General features: G+C 46.8%; 1 protein-coding gene across 1 annotated transcript in view; it reads left to right on the forward strand.

Annotated features, from left to right (window-relative positions):
* Positions 1 to 162: 162 nt before the first annotated feature.
* iqgap3 (IQ motif containing GTPase activating protein 3) overlaps positions 163 to 17,346 on the forward strand; it is an 89,629-nt gene continuing 72,445 nt past the window's right edge. The window contains exons 1-3 of the mRNA XM_033015843.1: positions 163 to 324; positions 13,548 to 13,647; positions 16,791 to 16,947. Of these exons, the coding sequence (XP_032871734.1) occupies positions 282 to 324; positions 13,548 to 13,647; positions 16,791 to 16,947 (300 nt within the window). The 5' untranslated portion in view covers positions 163 to 281. The remainder of the gene's footprint in view (positions 325 to 13,547; positions 13,648 to 16,790; positions 16,948 to 17,346) is intronic.

Genomic DNA, 17,346 nt, shown 5'->3' on the forward strand with positions numbered 1-17,346 from the left:
GCGTCTGCTGCAGCGGCCCTCGTGTACGCGCAGGCGCGGAGGTCGGCGGTCGCATTGCATCTCGGGACCTGCAGTCCGCCGTATATCTACGTCAATGCGGAGCAGGCCGCGTTGGACTACAACTCCCAGTTCGCCCTGCGCGGCAGCCACTAGCGGCGGGTCTGGATTTGAATGGACGTTGGGAATTTGGCGCGATATTCGGGACGAGAGGAGTTTTATTTTTAATTTAACGCGGATAAATAGCTGGAACGCGAATAAAGTGATAACATCTGAGGGAAAAGATGGCAAACGAAGTGGAGCCGAGTGGAAGGCGACCGTGTGGATGTGAGTAGCTGGATCTTGGATGTGTAAACACGGTGTTTAGTTTCAGAAAGAACTGCAGGTGCTGGTTTCAAACCGAAGATAGTCACAAAATCAAATGCTGGAGTAACTCAGCGGGACAGGCAGCGTCTCTGGAGAGAGGGAATGGGTCGAGACCCTTCTTCAATGCAACTTCAATGCAAATTATCATATTATCTGAATGGTGGCCGATTAGGAAAAGGGGAGATGCAACGAGACCTGGGTGTCATGGTACACCAGTCATTGAAAGTAGGCATGCAGGTGCAGCAGGCAGTGAAGAAAGCCAATGGCATGTTAGCATTCATAGCAAAAGGATAGATAGATAGATATAATTTATTGCCACACAACCAGGGTTGGTGGAAATTTGGGTTGTCAGCAGCAGTACAATAATAAAGAACACACAATAGATTTGAGTATAGGAGCAGGGAGGTTCTACTGCAGTTGTACAGGGTCTTGGTGAGACCACACCTGGTACAGTTTTGGTCCCCTAATCTGAGGAAGGACATTCTTGCCATAGAGGGAGTACAGAGAAGGTTCACCAGACTGATTCCTGGGATGTCAGGACTGTCTTATGAAGAAAGACTGGATAGACTTGGTTTATACTCTCTAGAATTTAGGAGATTGAGGGGGGATCTTATAGAAACGTACAAAATTCTTAAGGGGTTGGACAGGCTAGATGCAGGAAGATTGCTCCCGATGTTGGGGAAGTCCAGGACAAGGGGGTCACAGCTTAAGGATAAGGGGGAAATCCTTTAAAACCGAGATGAGAAGAACTTTTTTCACACAGAGAGTGGTGAAGCTCTGGAACTCTCTGCCACAGAGGGTAGTCGAGGCCAGTTCATTGGCTATATTTTAGAGGGAGTTAGATGTGGCCCTTGTGGCTAAGGGGATCAGAGGGTATGGAGAGAAGGCAGGTATGGGATACTGAGTTGGATGATCAACCATGATCATATTGAATGGCGGTGCAGGCTCGAAGGGCCGAATGGCCTACTCCTGCACCTAATTTCTATGTTTCTATGTCATGGAAAGTAGGCACACAAAAATGCTGGAGAAACTCAGCGGGTGCAGCAGCATCTATGGAGCGAAGGAAATAGGCGACGTTTCGGGCCGAAACCTTTCTTCAAGTAGGCATGCAGGTGCAGCAGGCAGTGAAGAAAGCGAATGGTATGTTAACATTCATAGCAAAAGGATTTGAGTCTAGGAGCAGGGAGGTTCTACTGCAGTTGTACAGGGTCTTGGTGAGACCACACCTGGTACAGTTTTGGTCTCCTAATATGAGGAAAGACATTCTTGCCATAGAGGGAGTACAAAGAAGGTTCACCAGACTGATTCCTGGGATGTCAGGACTTTCATATGAAGACAGACTGGATAGACTCGGTTTGTACTCGTTAGAATTTAGTAGATTGAGGGGGGATCTTATAGAAACTTACAAAATTCTTGGAGGGGAGGATGTTCTCCTCAAACTGCGGCGCATCCTGGACAATACAGCTCACACCCCCTCCGTGACACACTGGTCAACCTGAGGAGCACCTTCAGCAACAGACTGGTTCCACCAAGATGCAGCACAGAACATAGAAACATAGAAAATAGTTGCAGGAGTAGAGGCCATTCGGCCCTTCAAGCCTGCACCATTCGCCATTCAATATGATCATGGCTGATCACCCAACTCGCATTCCTGTACCTGCCTTCTCTCCATACCCCCTGATCTCTTTAGCCACAAGGGCCACATCTAACTCCCTCCTAAATATAGCCAATGAACTGTGGCCTCAACTACCTTCTGTGCCAGAGAATTCCACAGATTCACCACTCTCTGTGTGTGAAAAAAAATGATTTTCTCATCTCGGTCCTAAAAGATTTCCCCCTTATCCTTAAACTGTGACCCCTTGTCCTGGACTACCCCAACATCGGGAACAATCTTCCTGCATCTAGCCTGTCCAACCCCTTAAGAATTTTGTAAGTTTCTATAAGATCCCCCCTCAATCTTCTAAATTCTAGCGAGTACAAGCCGAGTTTATCCAGTCTTTCTTCATATGAAAGTCCTGATATCCCTGGAATCAGTCTGGTGAACCTTCTCTGCACTCCCTCTATGGCAAGAATGTCTTTCCTCAGATTAGGAGACCAAAACTGTACGCAATACTCCAGGTGTGGTCTCACCAAGACCCTGTACAACTGCAGTAGAACCTCCCTGCTCCTATACTCAAATCCTTTTGCTATGAAAGCTAACATAACGTTTAGTTTCAGAAAGAACTGCAGATGCTGGTTTTAAACCGAAGATAGTCACAAAATCAAATGCTGGAGTAACTCAGTGGGACAGGCAGCGTCTCAGGAGAGAAGGAATGGGTAATGTTTGGGGTCGAGACCCTTCTTCAATGCAAAGACATTCTTGCCATAGAGGGAGTACAGAGAAGGTTCACCAGACTGATTCCTGGGATGGCAGGACTTTCATATGAAGAAAGACTGGATAATAATAATAATACATTTTATTTATGGGCGCCTTTCAAGAGCAAGTAGAGGAAAAACATGTAAGCGGAATGAAATAAATAGTAGAGACATGACTAGTACACAAAGTAAAGACAGAATTCAGTTCAAAACACAATATGAGGCAATTCAATGCACAGATGAAAAGGGAGGGGGACGTGGGGCTAAGGATAGGCAGAGGTGAAGAGATGGGTCTTGAGGCGGGACTGGAAGATGGTGAGGGACACGGAATTGCGGATCAGTTGGGGGAGGGAGTTCCAGAGCCTGGGAGCTGCCCTGGAGAAGGCTCTGTCCCCAAAACTGCGGAGGTTGGACTTGTGGATGGAGAGGAGATCGGCTGATGTGGATCTGAGGGACCGTGAGGGTTGGTAGGGGGAGAGGAGGTCAGTGAGATATGGGGGGGCCAGATGGTGGAGGGCTTTGTAGGTGAGGATCAGGATTTTGTAGTTGATCCGGTGGGAGATGGGAAGCCAGTGAAGTTGTTTGAGGACTGGAGTGATGTGATGCCAGGATTTGGTGTGGGTGATGAGTCGGGCGGCTGCGTTCTGGACCAGTTGGAGTCGGTTGATGTAGGTGGAGCTGATGCCAAGGAGAAGTGAGTTGCAGTAGTCAATAGACTAGGCTTGTACTCGCTAGAATTTAGATGATCGAGGGGGGGGATCTTATAGAAACTTACAACATTCTTATGGGGTTGGACAGGCTCGTTAGACCTCATTTGGACTACGCAGTTGCAGCATGGGACCCATACACAAATAAAAACATTTCTTCCATCGAACGTGTCCAAAGACAGGCAGCTTGATTTGTTACTAACACCTATGAGAGAGAAGCGAGTGTCACCAAACTTCTGAATTCTCTGGTTGGGGTGGAACCCTCTCCAAGACAGACGTGAAGCTCACCGTTTGACCTGTTTTTACAAAATGTTAAATGGTCAGCTCGATATAGATTACAAGACCTACACCAAACCCAAACCAATTAGGAGCAGACGAGGGCATTCGATCCAATTTGTGATCCCAGCTACAAAGACAGATGTATACAGCAATTCGTTCTTCCCCCGCACAATTAAAGCATGGAATAATCTCCACCCAACTATAGTTAACCAACCAGATGCAACTACATTTAAAGTAGCTCTTTCTTCCCAATAACCCTTTCTGGCTTAAGCCCTCCCTTCACCACCTCCAGTTTAAATTCCATTTGGAATATTTTGGAGGACCAAGAAACCAAGAACCAAGGCTAGATGCAGGAAGATTGTTCCCGATGTTGGGAACAAGTCCAGAACAAGGGGTCACAGCTTAAGGATAATGGGGAAATCCTTTAGAACCGAGATGAGAAAAACATTTTTCACACATAGAGTGGTGAATCTGTGGAATTCTCTGCCACAGGTAGTTGAGGCCAGTTCATTGGCTATATTTAAGAGGGAGTTAGATGTGACCCTTGTGGCTAAAGGGATTAGGGGGTATGGAGAGAAGGCAGGTACAGGATACTGAGTTGGATGATCAGCCATGATCATATTGAATGGCGGTGCAGGCTAGAAGGGCCGAATGGCCTACTCCTGCACCTATTGTCTATGTTTCAAACTGAGTTACTCAAACATTTTGTGTCTATCACCAGCAAAGATTATAGAGGATATCTAGTATCTTTGATCTGCAGTCCTTTCCCATGAGGTGAGGTTGAACAAACTTGTACTATTTTCTCTGATGTGTCTGAGGTGAAGTGGAGACTTCAAGTTCAAGTTCAAATCTTATTTGGTCACATACACCTTTAGGTGTAGTGAAATTCTTTTTGACTTGTTAAAGGTGTAGAAAATCATAAGAGGCGTAGATACGGTAGACAGTCAGAGCCCTTTACCCCCAGGGTGTAAATGTCATAGACATAACTTTAAGGTGAGAGGGGCAAAATGTAAAGATGTGCAGGGCAAGTTTTTCTGCCAGCTGTGGTTGTGGAGGCAGATACCATACTGGTGTTTAAGAGGCATTTAGTTTAAGAAGGAACTGCAGATGCTGGTTTAAACCGAAGATAGTCACAAAATGCTGGAATAACTCAGCGGGACAGGCAGCATCTCTGGAGCAAAGGAATGGGTGATGTTTCGGGTCGAGACCCTTCTTCAGACTGAGTGTCAGATTCAGACTGCGTCAGTGGACTCGTATCAAGTATATGGGAGTCCCCTGACTTGGTCTGAAGAGAGGTCTCGACCCGAAATGTCACCTATTGCTTACTCCAGCTTTTCAAGTCGTCAAGTCAAGAGAGTTTATTGTCATGTGTCCCAGATAGACACAAAAAGCTAGAATTTCATTGTTCTATCTTCCCTCTTACTCCAGGCAGCATTCTGGTAAAACCTCCACTGCACTCTCTCCAAAGTGTTCAAATCCTTCAGGTGATGGGGCGACTGGAACGGCATGCAACACACCGAATGCAGCCAAACCAAACTCTTCTAAAGGAGCATTGTGACTTTGACATTGTCCCAGTCTGCTGATCTTCCACCTCAGATGTGCAGTTCCTTTCTCCATTCCATACTTGCGCATAGAAATAGAATACAAAAGGATTATAATGGACATAGGAGTACACAGACGGGAAATGAGGAGGACAAACCGGTGATGAGGTGTTCCTGGCAGATAAGATAAAGAAGAATCTTAAAAGATTTTATCTGTATATGAAGAGCGAATGGGTAATAAGGGAGAAAATAGGTCCATTTAAGTATCGGTGTATGGAGATGTAAGAAATTGCTGAGGTCTTAAATGAATACTTCTTGTCTCTGTTTAGCATGGAGAAGGACGACAGGAAAAGAATAAGGTAAAGAAGGCATATGGCATGCCTGCCTTCATTGTTCGGGGCATTGAGTATGAGTTGCGAACTCATGATGCAACTTTATAGGACGTTGGTTAGGCCGCGTACAGTTCTGGTTGCCTCGATACAGGGAGGATATGGAGGCTTTGGAACGTGCGCAGAGGAGGTTTAACAGAATGATGCCTGGATTAGTGGTATTAGTTACAGGCAAAGGTTGGACAGACTCAGATTGTTTTGTTTGGAACACTGGAGGTTGAGGAGAAACCTGTTGGAAGTATATAAAAGAATAGGGTAGAGAGTCAGAACCTTTTTCCAGGGTGTTGAACAAGTCGAAACGTCACCTATCCATGTTCTCCAGAGATACTGCCTGACCTCCTGAGTTACTCCAGCACTCTGTGAAACATCACCTATCCATGTTCTCCAGAGAAGAGTCTGAAGAAGGGTTTCGGCCCGAAACGTTGCCTATTTCCTTCACTCCATAGATGCTGCTGCACCCGCTGAGTTACTCCAACACTCTGTGAAACGTCACATATCTATGTTCTCCAGAGATGTTGCCTGACCTTCTGAGTTACTCCAGCACTCTGTGAAATGTCACCTATCCATGTTTTCCAGAGATGCTGCCTGACCTGCTGAGTTACTCCAGCACTCTGTGAAACGTCACCTATCCATGTTTTCCAGAGATGCTGCCTGACCTGCTGAGTTACTCCAGCACTCTTGTCTTTTTTGACATGACAAGTATCAGCTGGCGTGTGAGTTGACAGCTACTCGACTGGATTAGGGTAGCAAATATCTTTCCCAGAAGAACTTTAGTGATTGTCTATAACAATCACCCAGTAATTTCTTGATTTATCCTTTCTGATACTAGCTTTTAATTATTTAATTACTTGATTACTAATTATTTAATTACATGCATAGTGACGTGACCTAGTGACTCTGGATCATTAGTTTAGGTCAAAAGGTTCTGTAAAAAATAAATCAAAATGACATCTTGGTTTGGGGCTCTTCATCAGTCAGAATTTTTGACCAGCATACAAAACCTCATGGCTTAATTCCTATACCTAACTATGCCCAGTCCCGACCCGAAATGTCACAGAAATGACCCGAAATGTTCTCCAGGGATGCTGCCTGATAGGCCAAATGCAAACAAATGGAACTAGCATATTATGCCATATTGGTTAGCATGGACAGGATGGGCTGAAGGGCCTGCTTCCATGCTGTACTAGTCTGATTCCACAGTGACGCATAATCCGCAGTTTGAAGTGGTGCATGGATCTGTGTATAGATTTGTAATTGAAATTAATTTGCAGACCCGTTTTTCTCCCAGACAAAGAGGGAATTGTTTTCGTAGACATGGCCAACGCACGCACGTTCACTTCATCAATTACTCTTTCTTTCCATAAATCTCTACGTGTGTTTAATGAACAGCTCCTCCCTGTGTGTAAACACTGGATACTGGGCGTCTGCCAAAATCCAATTTGTTTTAAGTAGGAAAGATTGTTTGGGCCAGTGAGTTGGTCAGATGTAGTGACATTTGACTCTGCCCTGCTAATCCCAATGGCTGCTCCAGAAATGTCTCACTTTTTCCTGAATATAAAGTATGTATAAATCGATTCACAGAATGGTTAGTGGGTTCTTTGTTGTGTCTGTCCTGTCACTGTACCTGCCTGATCTCAGCCTTTTGGAAAGGGGCCTCTTGGTTTTGATTTCGACAAAAATATCTCTGACGTAATCTAAATCTGAGTTTTCCAATCTGCTCCCGGAGACGGGCACCTCGCGTTTTCCTCCTGCTTGATTTGCATGTTTTTTAGAAAAACGCACTTGTCTAATTACTACCAAAGTTTAATTTAGGTGCTCCTATTTCTGGAATAACATCCTCAAATTCATTCCGGGCAGCGCAGCCATGCGGTGCCTGGCATGGGTTTGATTTACTCACTGCATTTCAAGTGTGTAACCCCTTCCCGTAAAGAGTGAGGCGCCTGTACTCGGCAGCTTTGACATGCCAAGTCCTATTGACAAGGGAATCAAAGGAGGCATACTGTTGTTTTCACACCTTACCCTTCCATATCTCTAGTTTTCCCCCCCTCCCCTGACTCTCAGTCTGAAGAAGGGTCTTGACCAGAAACGTCACCCATTCCTTCTCTCCAGAGATGCTGCCTGTCTCGCTGAGTTACTCCAGCATTTGTGTCTACCTTTGGAATTAAAGGATAGGAGAGTGGGTCTGACTCGTACAGACAGCATCCATACGGGATCAAACCCGGGTTTCTAGCGCTGTAAGGCAGCAACTCAACTGTTGCACCACTGTGCTGCCCTGTTTGAATTTGACCCCTCAAACCTCTCTGGCTTCCTCTGCTGCCTAGTATGTCCATGGAATATATATAGTCCTGTGATCAAGCTTATGTGAGACTTTGTTGAATAAAACTATGTAGCACTCGTGACAATAGCGTCGTGCAATTGCAAATTGTTTATAATTCACGTGAGACTGCTCTGATATTAAGCAATAATTGTCACCGTGGAGTGAGTGTGGACACTGTCTGATCTTGGCCTGATAAATGACATGGAGCATTTTTTCACTGCATGTCTCGAGCCGTGCCCATCTGGAACAAGAGCATCCTCCTGCATTGACGCTCCACATGCACCAGAATGCTGTGGCACTTCCTCGTGGAGTTGGGAGTGTGCCACCATAGATCAGCACTTAATCAGACCACACACTCTCACCAGAACATAAGCTAGATACTCCAAGCAGGTCACCTCCAGCTTCGTGGACCTCCCCTCCGTCTGCAGGGGACTTGGCATTGAATGCCTGCTTCATCTGCTACACAGGCTGTTCCACAAATTCTATCGCTGCTATTCATCCAGATTAGGGTCTCTCTTTCTTCCTTCCTTCCTTAAACCGTTTGACAGTTTTCTAGATTCAGTAAAATGGGAGACAGCAGACTGCAAATACTTGAGAAGACCTCACTGCTCCCCTTCCGCGATTCCCACGCCTCTCTTGCTCTTCATCTCGGTCAGGCAGCATCTCTAGATAGAAGGAATGGTGATGTTTCGGGTCGAGACCCTTCTTCAGACTGAGAGTCGTGGGAGAGAGAGACACACACACACACACAATGATACGGAAGGGTAAGAGGTATCTAGTTTTCACACCTTACCCTTTCATATCTCTGTCCACCCTCTCCCATGACTCTGAAGAAGGGTCTCGACCCAAAACATTACCATTCCTTCCATCCAGAGATGCTGCCTGTCCCGCTGAGTTTAACCAGTTCTCTGTTATCCCAACTTGTTCTCCTGCTTCTTTTGGCTGTCATTGCTGACTCTAGTTGGGTCAGAATTTCTGGTGTTTTGCCGGAGTATTTATTTTTCCCGTGTGATCCTGGACGGGTGGTGTTGATGGGATACTTGGCCACAGCACATGATATAATGTGACTGCGGTTTACTGCCAGGCATAAACGCTTCACAGACTCCACACTGGATGATCAGCAAAGCCTGATTTTCCCTTCTGCCACAACTCCCACTCCCCTTCCCCCACCCCCCCCAAACCCGAGGGATAATTAAAAAAAAAATTCTGACATTGAGTATCTTGTATGCAATCAAATCATTCAGCATGAGCAGAAATGTCTGCCCTGGGGGGGTCTTCAGGTTGATGAAGTTTAAATCGACAACAGATGGTGCTCTTTCCCCATAGCTAGTGGGAGTTTTAATGACTGGCTGCAGTATTATTTTACTTTTGTTCATTAGGAAGTAATCTGGTTTGAATCGCTGGGAGACTATATACCAGGGTAGACACAAAAGGCTGGAGTGACTCAGTGGGTCAGCCAGCATCTTTGGAGAGAAGAAATAGGTGACGTTTTCCTTTTCTCCTGTCTCTGAAGATGCTGTCTGTCCCGCTGAGATGCTCCAGCATTTTGTGTCTAAAGGCAGGAAAAGCTGGAGTAACTCAGCGGGGCAGGCAGCGTCTCTGGAGAGAAGGAATGGGTGATGTTTCGGGTCGAGACCCTTCAGACTGAAGAAAGGGTCTCAACCCGAAACGTCACCCATTCCTTTTTTCCAGAGTTGTTGCCTGTCCCGCTAAGTTGCTCCAGCATTTTGTGTCTATCTTCGGTTTAAACCAGCATCTGCAGTTCCTTCCTACACATATATACCGGGATTGTGTGATCTTGCCATACATCACTCCGCTTGTGTTGAATTTTATTAAAACTAGACCAAGTACAGACCCGTTGGGTAAGCCTGAGCCACTGAGTTACTCCAGCATTTTGTGTCTTTCCATCCTTCTCTTCCAGACTTTCCCTTGTCCTCGCTTGCATGGTCAAGTGTAACAAAGTGCAAGCTGACACCCAAAGTAAAACACAAAGTGCCAGAGGAACTCAGTAAGCCAGGCAACATCTGTGGAGGGAATGACAGATGATGTTTTGGGTCGGGACCCATCTGTAGACTGATCGGAGTAGCAGGGAGAACGCTGGATAAGAGAGGTGGTAGAGTGACAAGGCCTGGCACGTGATCCAGGGGCTGGCTGGGTGATTAGCGGATGGGGGAGATGAAAAAGGAGACAAAACTCTGTCAGATCAAAGGCGGTACGCTGGTGCAGCGGTATTGTTGCTATCTTGCAGTGCCAAAGTTCCTGACTACGGGTGCTGTGACCACACAGGTTTCACCAGGTGCTCCCATCTCCTACCACATTCCAAAGACGTACAGGTATGTAGGTTCATTGCCTTTTGCAATTGTTCCAAATGTGTAGGATAGAAACAAGTGTGCGGGTGATTGCTGGTCGGCATGGACTCGGTGGGCTGATGGGCCTGTTTTAACACTGTTATCTCTAAACTAAATAAGGAGAGGAGGGAGGTACACAAAAAAGCTGGAGAAACTCAGCGGGTGCAGCAGCATCTATGGAGCGAAGGAAATAGGTAACGTTTCGGGCCAAAACGTTGCCTATTTCTTTCGCTGCTGCACCCGCTGAGTTTCTCCAGCTTTTTTGTGTACCTTCGATTTTCCAGCATCTGCAGTTCCTTCTTGAAAACAAGGAGAGGAGGGATGTTAGATATAAACTGGAGGAAGCTATTTGGGTGGAAAGGCACAGGTGGGAGGTGACAGAGAGAGGATAAAGGGGAGATGGGGGGGGGGGGGGACTGGGATGGGAGAAAAGGAGTGGTGAAATGGAAAGCTGGAGGGAAGGATATGGGTGGAAAGAGAAAGGAGAGAGAAAAGAGAAGGGGGGGGTTAAAAGAAAAGGAGGGGTACTGACTTGTTTAATTTCTCTTTTTGAAGCGTGCAGGATTTAAACTTTTTTTCAATGGTTCATGGTTTACAATAATTAAGGACTAGACTTCGCAAAGAATTGAAATGAGCATAATTACCACAAATGAAAATTCCAATACAAATGATTTGCAGCTGTTTTGAGGACTGTTCCTCAATGAATTGGCCGCTCATGTAATAAACACTTCAGACATTTTGGTTCTCTGGCAGTAAGTAGTGTTTGTTGTTTTGTCATCTTCTCGAGCTATTCAGAATGTTAACTTCATAAGTTATAGGACAGAATTAGACCATTCGGAACATCAATAACCAATTTTAGCATTGTGTGTAGGGAAGAACTGCAGATGCTGGTTTAAATAGACACACAAAGCTGGAATAACTCAGTGGGACAGGCAGCGTCTCTGGGGAGAAGGAATGGGTGACGTTTCGGGTTGAGATCCTTCTTCAAACTGATCTTGATTCACCCATTCCTTCTCTCCAGAGATGCTGCCTAAGTTCCTCCAGCATTTTGTGTCTATCTTCAATTATAGCATTAATTCCATCTCAAAGAATTTGTGACCAGCTGCCTGCTTTCTGCCCCATGTGCACACACGTGACTTCAAGGAGAAGGGTCTTGACCTGAAAAGTCACCCATTCCTTCTCTCCAAAGATGCTGCCTGTCCTGCTGAGTTACTCCAGCCTTTCGTGCCTGTCTTTGGTTTAAACTAGCATCTGCAGTTCCTACCTACATTTTACTTCAGGGACTGGACAAGTGTATCTTATCTGTCACCAAACTATTTACCACAAGTCATGAATCAACCAGTCTCAAAGGAACAGGTAGCCTGACAAACTCTTCCTTGATTAAGTAAAGTCCCTTTCCTCGGAAGTCTGCTATGGGAACGGATCTGCTGGTTCCAGCCGGGCCAGAGTTCAGAAGCAGGGGGGCAATTTTGACCTGCCGCAGAAGTCCCGATAAGGTCAAGATGGGCTGTCTCTCCCGGGCTGGGCACCATATGTTCGGGCAGACTTCCAGCGGGGATTTTAAGTGCGCTCTCGTAATGTCCGATTAAGGAAGTGCCGGGCCACCAGTTGCCGGACCTGTAGTTTTGTCGGCACCAGAAACGTGGCGACTCTTGTGTACTGGTGAGGTCTGATGTATGACTTTACTGGGTTGTGTGCAAAGTAAAGCATTTCACTACACCTCGATACATGTGACAATAAATCTGAAGAAGGGTCTCAACCTAAACGTCGACTATTTCTTCTGTCCAAAGATGCTGCCTTGCCCACCGAGTTCCTCCAGCATTTTTGTCTACCTATAAATTATCTTTGAATCATTTCCCATTGTCTGCTTCCTGCTGGGATTTATGATGCTTAGCTTGTTCACAAGTTATAGGAGTAGAGTAAGGCCATTCGGCCCAATGAGTCTACTCCGCCATTCAATCGTGGCTGATCTAATCCCACTTTCCTGCCTTGTCCCCATAACCCTTGACACCCATTCTAATCAAAAAGGTGTCTATCACTGCCTTAAAAATATCCACTGACTTGGCCTCCACCGCCCTCTGTAGCTAAGAGTTCCACCCTCTGACTAAAGAAGTTCCTCCTCATCTCATTTCTAAAATAAATTCTGACGCTATAACCTCTGGTCCTAGACTCTCCCACCAGTGGGAACATTCTCTCCACATCCACTTTATCTATGCCTTTCATTATCCTCTAAGTTTCAATGAGGTTCCCCGCTCAACCTTCTAAGTTCCAGTGAGTACAGGCCCAGTGCTGACAAATGGCTCATCATATGCTAACCCACTCATTCCTGGGATCATTCTTGTAAACCTCCTCTGGACCCTCTCCAGAGCCAGCACATCCTTCCTCAGATATGGTGTCCAAATTTGCTAACAGTACTCCTAATGTGGCCTGACCAGCACCTTATAGAGGTGTTGAAGACTAGTCTGAAGAAGGGTTTTGGCCTGAAACGTTGCCTATTTCTTTCGCTCCATGGATGCTGCTGCACCCGCTGAGTTTCTCCAGCATTTTTGTGTACCTTCAATTTTCCAGCATCTGCAGTTCCTTCTTAAAAACCTTCTAGAGCCTCAGCATCACATCTTTGTTTTTGTATTTAGTCCACTTGATATAAATGCTAGCATTGAATTGGCCTTCCTTACTACCGATTCGACTTGTAAATTAACTTTTTGGGAGTCCTGCACTAGCACTCCCAAGTCTCTTTGCACCTCCGATTTCTGGATTCTCGCTCCATTTAGAAAATAATCTATGCCTTTATTCTTATTACCAAAATGCATAACTCTGCACTTTGCTGTACCGAATCTCATCTGATTTTTTTGTTTTTAAGCTGCTGTCAAAATAGACAAGAGACAATAGGTGCAGGAGTAGGCCATTCAGCCCTTTGAGCCAGCACCGCCATTCACTGTGATCATGGCTGATCATCCACACAGTACCCCGTTCCTGCCTTTTCCCCATATCCCCTATCTTTATCCAACTCTCTCTTAAAAGCATCCAGAGAATTGGCCTCCACTGCCTTCTGAAGCAGAGAATTCCACAGATTCACAACACTGGGTGAAAAAGTTTTTCTTCACCTCTGTTCTAAATGGCTTGCCTCTTATTCTTAAACTGTGTGTAGCCCCTGGTTCTGGACTGCCCCAACATCGAGAACATGTTTCCTGCCTCTAGCGTGTCTAAATAGTGGCTGATTATTTTAAAGTTTTCCTATCTCTTGGCAGATGGTCTGGGCAGCGAACGCCTCACCGCGGAAGAAATGGACGAACGCAGGCGGCAAAACATCGCCTACGAATACCTCTGTCACTTGGAGGAGGCCAAACGGTGGGATGGTTTCTCAAAGGCTTTTGGTGTATGGCTTATTTGTGGCACGGGTCTACCACCAATTTTCCGGCACCCTTTTTTACTAAAGCATTGCAGTTCCAGAGACCCAGCTGAGCAGCGGGGCAAATTCGACCCGCCGATCGGCCGCGGAAGTCCCAATGAGGTCGAGATCGGTTGCCTCTGGTTCGGGGGGGACTTCCGGAGGTGGATTTCCAGTGCGCTTTTGTAATTTAGTCTGGATTAAACGAGGTGCCGGGCTACGGGTTGCCGGAACATCGGTGGTGGGCCTGTACGTCAGACCAACAGACAGCATGCTCAATAGTTGACACAACTTTCCACACATTTTTCCAAACATTTTCCTCCTCGTCGTTGAGGTATCAGAAAACTATGGGACAAAGGCTTGCATAAAGGCGAGTTGGAGGCGATGGGAGAAGAGATTATAATAATAATAATAATAATATCTTTTATTGTCATTGCACATAAGTGCAACGAGATTTGGTATGCAGCTTCCATCCGATGTCATAACATAAATAACTACTAACATTTAGATTTAGATATCCCGAGAACATGGATTGTAAAAAGAACAGTAAAATAGTCAAGACAGTTCAAACAGACTAAAGTGCAGATGTGTCTGTGTGACGTGACCATCCGAGGGAGACAGTCCAGGGGGGATGGGGGGCACTCAGCAGGGCCGGTTCAGAGCCGCTATAGCTCTGGGAATGAAGCTGTTCCTGAGTCTGGAGGTTCAGGCGTAGAAGGCGTTGTAACGTCTGCTGGAGGGAAGTAGTTCGAACAGTCCGTTACAAGGGTGTGAGGAGTCTTTGTGAATGCTGACGGTCTTCCTAAGGCACCGTGTGTGGTAGACTACTTCATCCATAGGACGATGGGAACCGGGAACCCAGTGCCGGGGGTGCGGTGACACTTACAACGTTTAAAATGCATCCAGACCAGTACTTGAATCACCAAGGCATGGAAAGTATGGATCAAGTGAAATGGAGCGTACAGCATGGAAACGGGGGCCTTCAGCCCCACTCATCCATGCTGACAAAGGTGCCACTAGTTATGCCCAGACCCCTCTTAAACCTTGCTATCCATGTACCCATCTAAATGCCTTTTAAATGTTGTAGTTGTACCTGCCTTTACCATCTCTTCTGGCAACTTGTTCCAAATACCCACTTCCCTCATGCATGGAAAAGGTGGCTTATACGACACGATACGATAGAACTTTATTCATCCCAGGAGGGAAATGGATCTGCCAACAGTCGTAAAAAACACTAAATACATGAAACATAAAATTAAAGTGATGCGTGGAAAGGCTTGTGACGTGCAAAGATTGAGGGGGGGAGAGAAAGGGAGTCTGTCTCGGTCTGCGTCTACCCCATGACAGAAGGGGGAGGAGTTGTACAGTTTGATAGCCACAGGGAAGAAGGATCTCCTTTGTTGTTCTGTGCTGCATCTTGGTGGAACCAGTCTGTTGCTGAAGGTGCTCCTCAGCTTGACCAGTGTGTCATGGAGGGGGTCCAGGATGCTCAACAGTTTGAGGAGCTTCCTCCCCTCCAAGACCAACCTCCCGTGAATTCAACTCTGCCTCCTAGGACAGAGCCAACCTTCCTCATGAGTTTCTTGATCCTGTCCCCATTTATTTTTTTCCTTCTCAACTAAAATCTATGCCCTTTGGTTTTAGACTCCCTTACCATGGGAAAAGGACCTTGATCTTTCACCCTATCTATGCCCCTCAGGATATAATATACCTCCATTAGGTCATCACTCAATAGACAATAGGTGCACGAGTAGGCCCTTCGAGCCAGCACTGCCATTCATTGCGATCATGGCTGATCATCCCCCAATCAGTACCCCGTTTCTGGCCTCCCCATATCCCATGACTCTGCTATCTTTAAGAGCCCTATCTAACTCTATCTTGAAAGCATCCAGAGAATTGGATTCCACAGATTCACCACTCTCTGGGTGAAAAAGTTTTTCCTCATCTTCGTTCTAAATGGCCGACCCCTTATTCTTAAACTGTGGCCCCTAGTTCTGGACTCCCCCAACATTGGGAACATGCTTCCTGCCTCTAGTGTGTCCAATCCCTTAATAATCTTATATGTTTCAATAAGATGCCCTCTCATCCTTCTAAATTCCAGTGTATACAAGCTCCATTCTTTCAACATATGACAGTCCCGCCCTCCTGGGAATGAACCCACTCTGCACTCCCTCAATAGCAAGAATGTTCTTCCTTAGATTTGGAGACCATTTTTTCCAGTCAGCGGAGCTGACTTTAAACACCGCGGAGCCTGGGATCTTTCTCCGAGACCGCCAGTGTTGGAGCTCCGACCAGCGCGGCCTGTGGACTTCGGAAGCCGTGGTCTCCGGTAGCTAACGGCCGTTTTGGTACTCCAGGCCGCTGTAGAGTGTTCTTCCGACGCCGGAGTTCCATCATTCCGGCGAGAGGGCCTGAAACATCGGGTCGCTGTAGCGGCGACTGCAGAGGCCTCAATAGGCCCCGACCATGGGTGAACATGAGGAAGTGGGCTGAACTTTGCTGCCTTCCCTCACAGATGGAGCCGACCACAAATCATGCCGTGATGCATCCCGATAAAACCTTTTCTATGGCACGTCTGTAGAAGCTGGCGAGAGATGTTGGGGCCCTGCCGAACTTCCTAAGCTTTCTCAGGAAGTCGAGGCATTGGTGTGTTTCTTACCCGATGGGGAGGAGTGAATACAAAACAATACAATACAATAACACTTTATTAGCCAAGTATGTTTTTGCAACATTCATTTGCCATGTCAGTCAGTCACACAAAATACATTTTAACATGAACATCCACCACAGTGACTCCTCCACATTCCTCACTGTGATGGAAGGCGAAAAAAAGTTCAATCTCTTCCCTTCTTTTTCTCCCGCAGTTGGAGGCCTCGAGCCTTCTGTGACGAGGCGATCTTACTCCCATAGCCGGCGGATGAGCCCTTCCTGTCGGGGCGATCAAGCTCCTGCATCGGGGGGGGAATCTCGGCTCCCCCGCGCCGGCGATGGGAGGGGCTGGTCGATCCTTCTGCCAAGAGGCAGTGACCGGGGTGAGACTGGTGCATGATTATGCCGCTGGCCTTGTCGAGGCTCTGAACTTGTCTCCGTTTCTCTGATGTAGGTGGATGGAGGTGTGCTTGGATGAGGAGCTCCCACCCACCACTGACCTGGAGGAGAGCTTGAGGAACGGTGTCTTCTTGGCCAAGCTGGGCCACCGATTTGCGCCCACTGTCGTCCCTCAGCGGAAGATCTATGACCAAGAGCAGCTGCGGTACAAGGTACGGGGGCAATCCGCACTGGTTGATGTGCGGTTTATCTCCTCGGAGAATACCGTTGGTGGACCATCGTCCATTTTGGGCGGTTGCGGTGGTGCAGTCGTAGAGTTGCTGCCTTACAGCGAATGCAACTACGGATGCTGTCCGTACGTTCTCCCCGTGACCTGCGTGGGTTTCCCCAGAGATCAGTTTAGAGATACTTTGGGTTTGAGATACAGTGTAAAAACAGGCCCTTCGGCCCACCGGGTCCGCGCCGACCAGGGAAGCGAAGATCTCCGAGAAAACCCACGCAGGTCACGGGGAGAACGTACAAACTCCGTACAGACAGCACCAGTAGTTGCAGCAACTCTACCTCAGCGCCACCGTGACTGCGATCTTCGGTTTCCTCTCACACTCCAAAGA

Source organism: Amblyraja radiata, chromosome 47 (genome assembly GCF_010909765.2).
Source record: "Amblyraja radiata isolate CabotCenter1 chromosome 47, sAmbRad1.1.pri, whole genome shotgun sequence".
NCBI classification, from domain to species: domain Eukaryota; kingdom Metazoa; phylum Chordata; class Chondrichthyes; order Rajiformes; family Rajidae; genus Amblyraja; species Amblyraja radiata.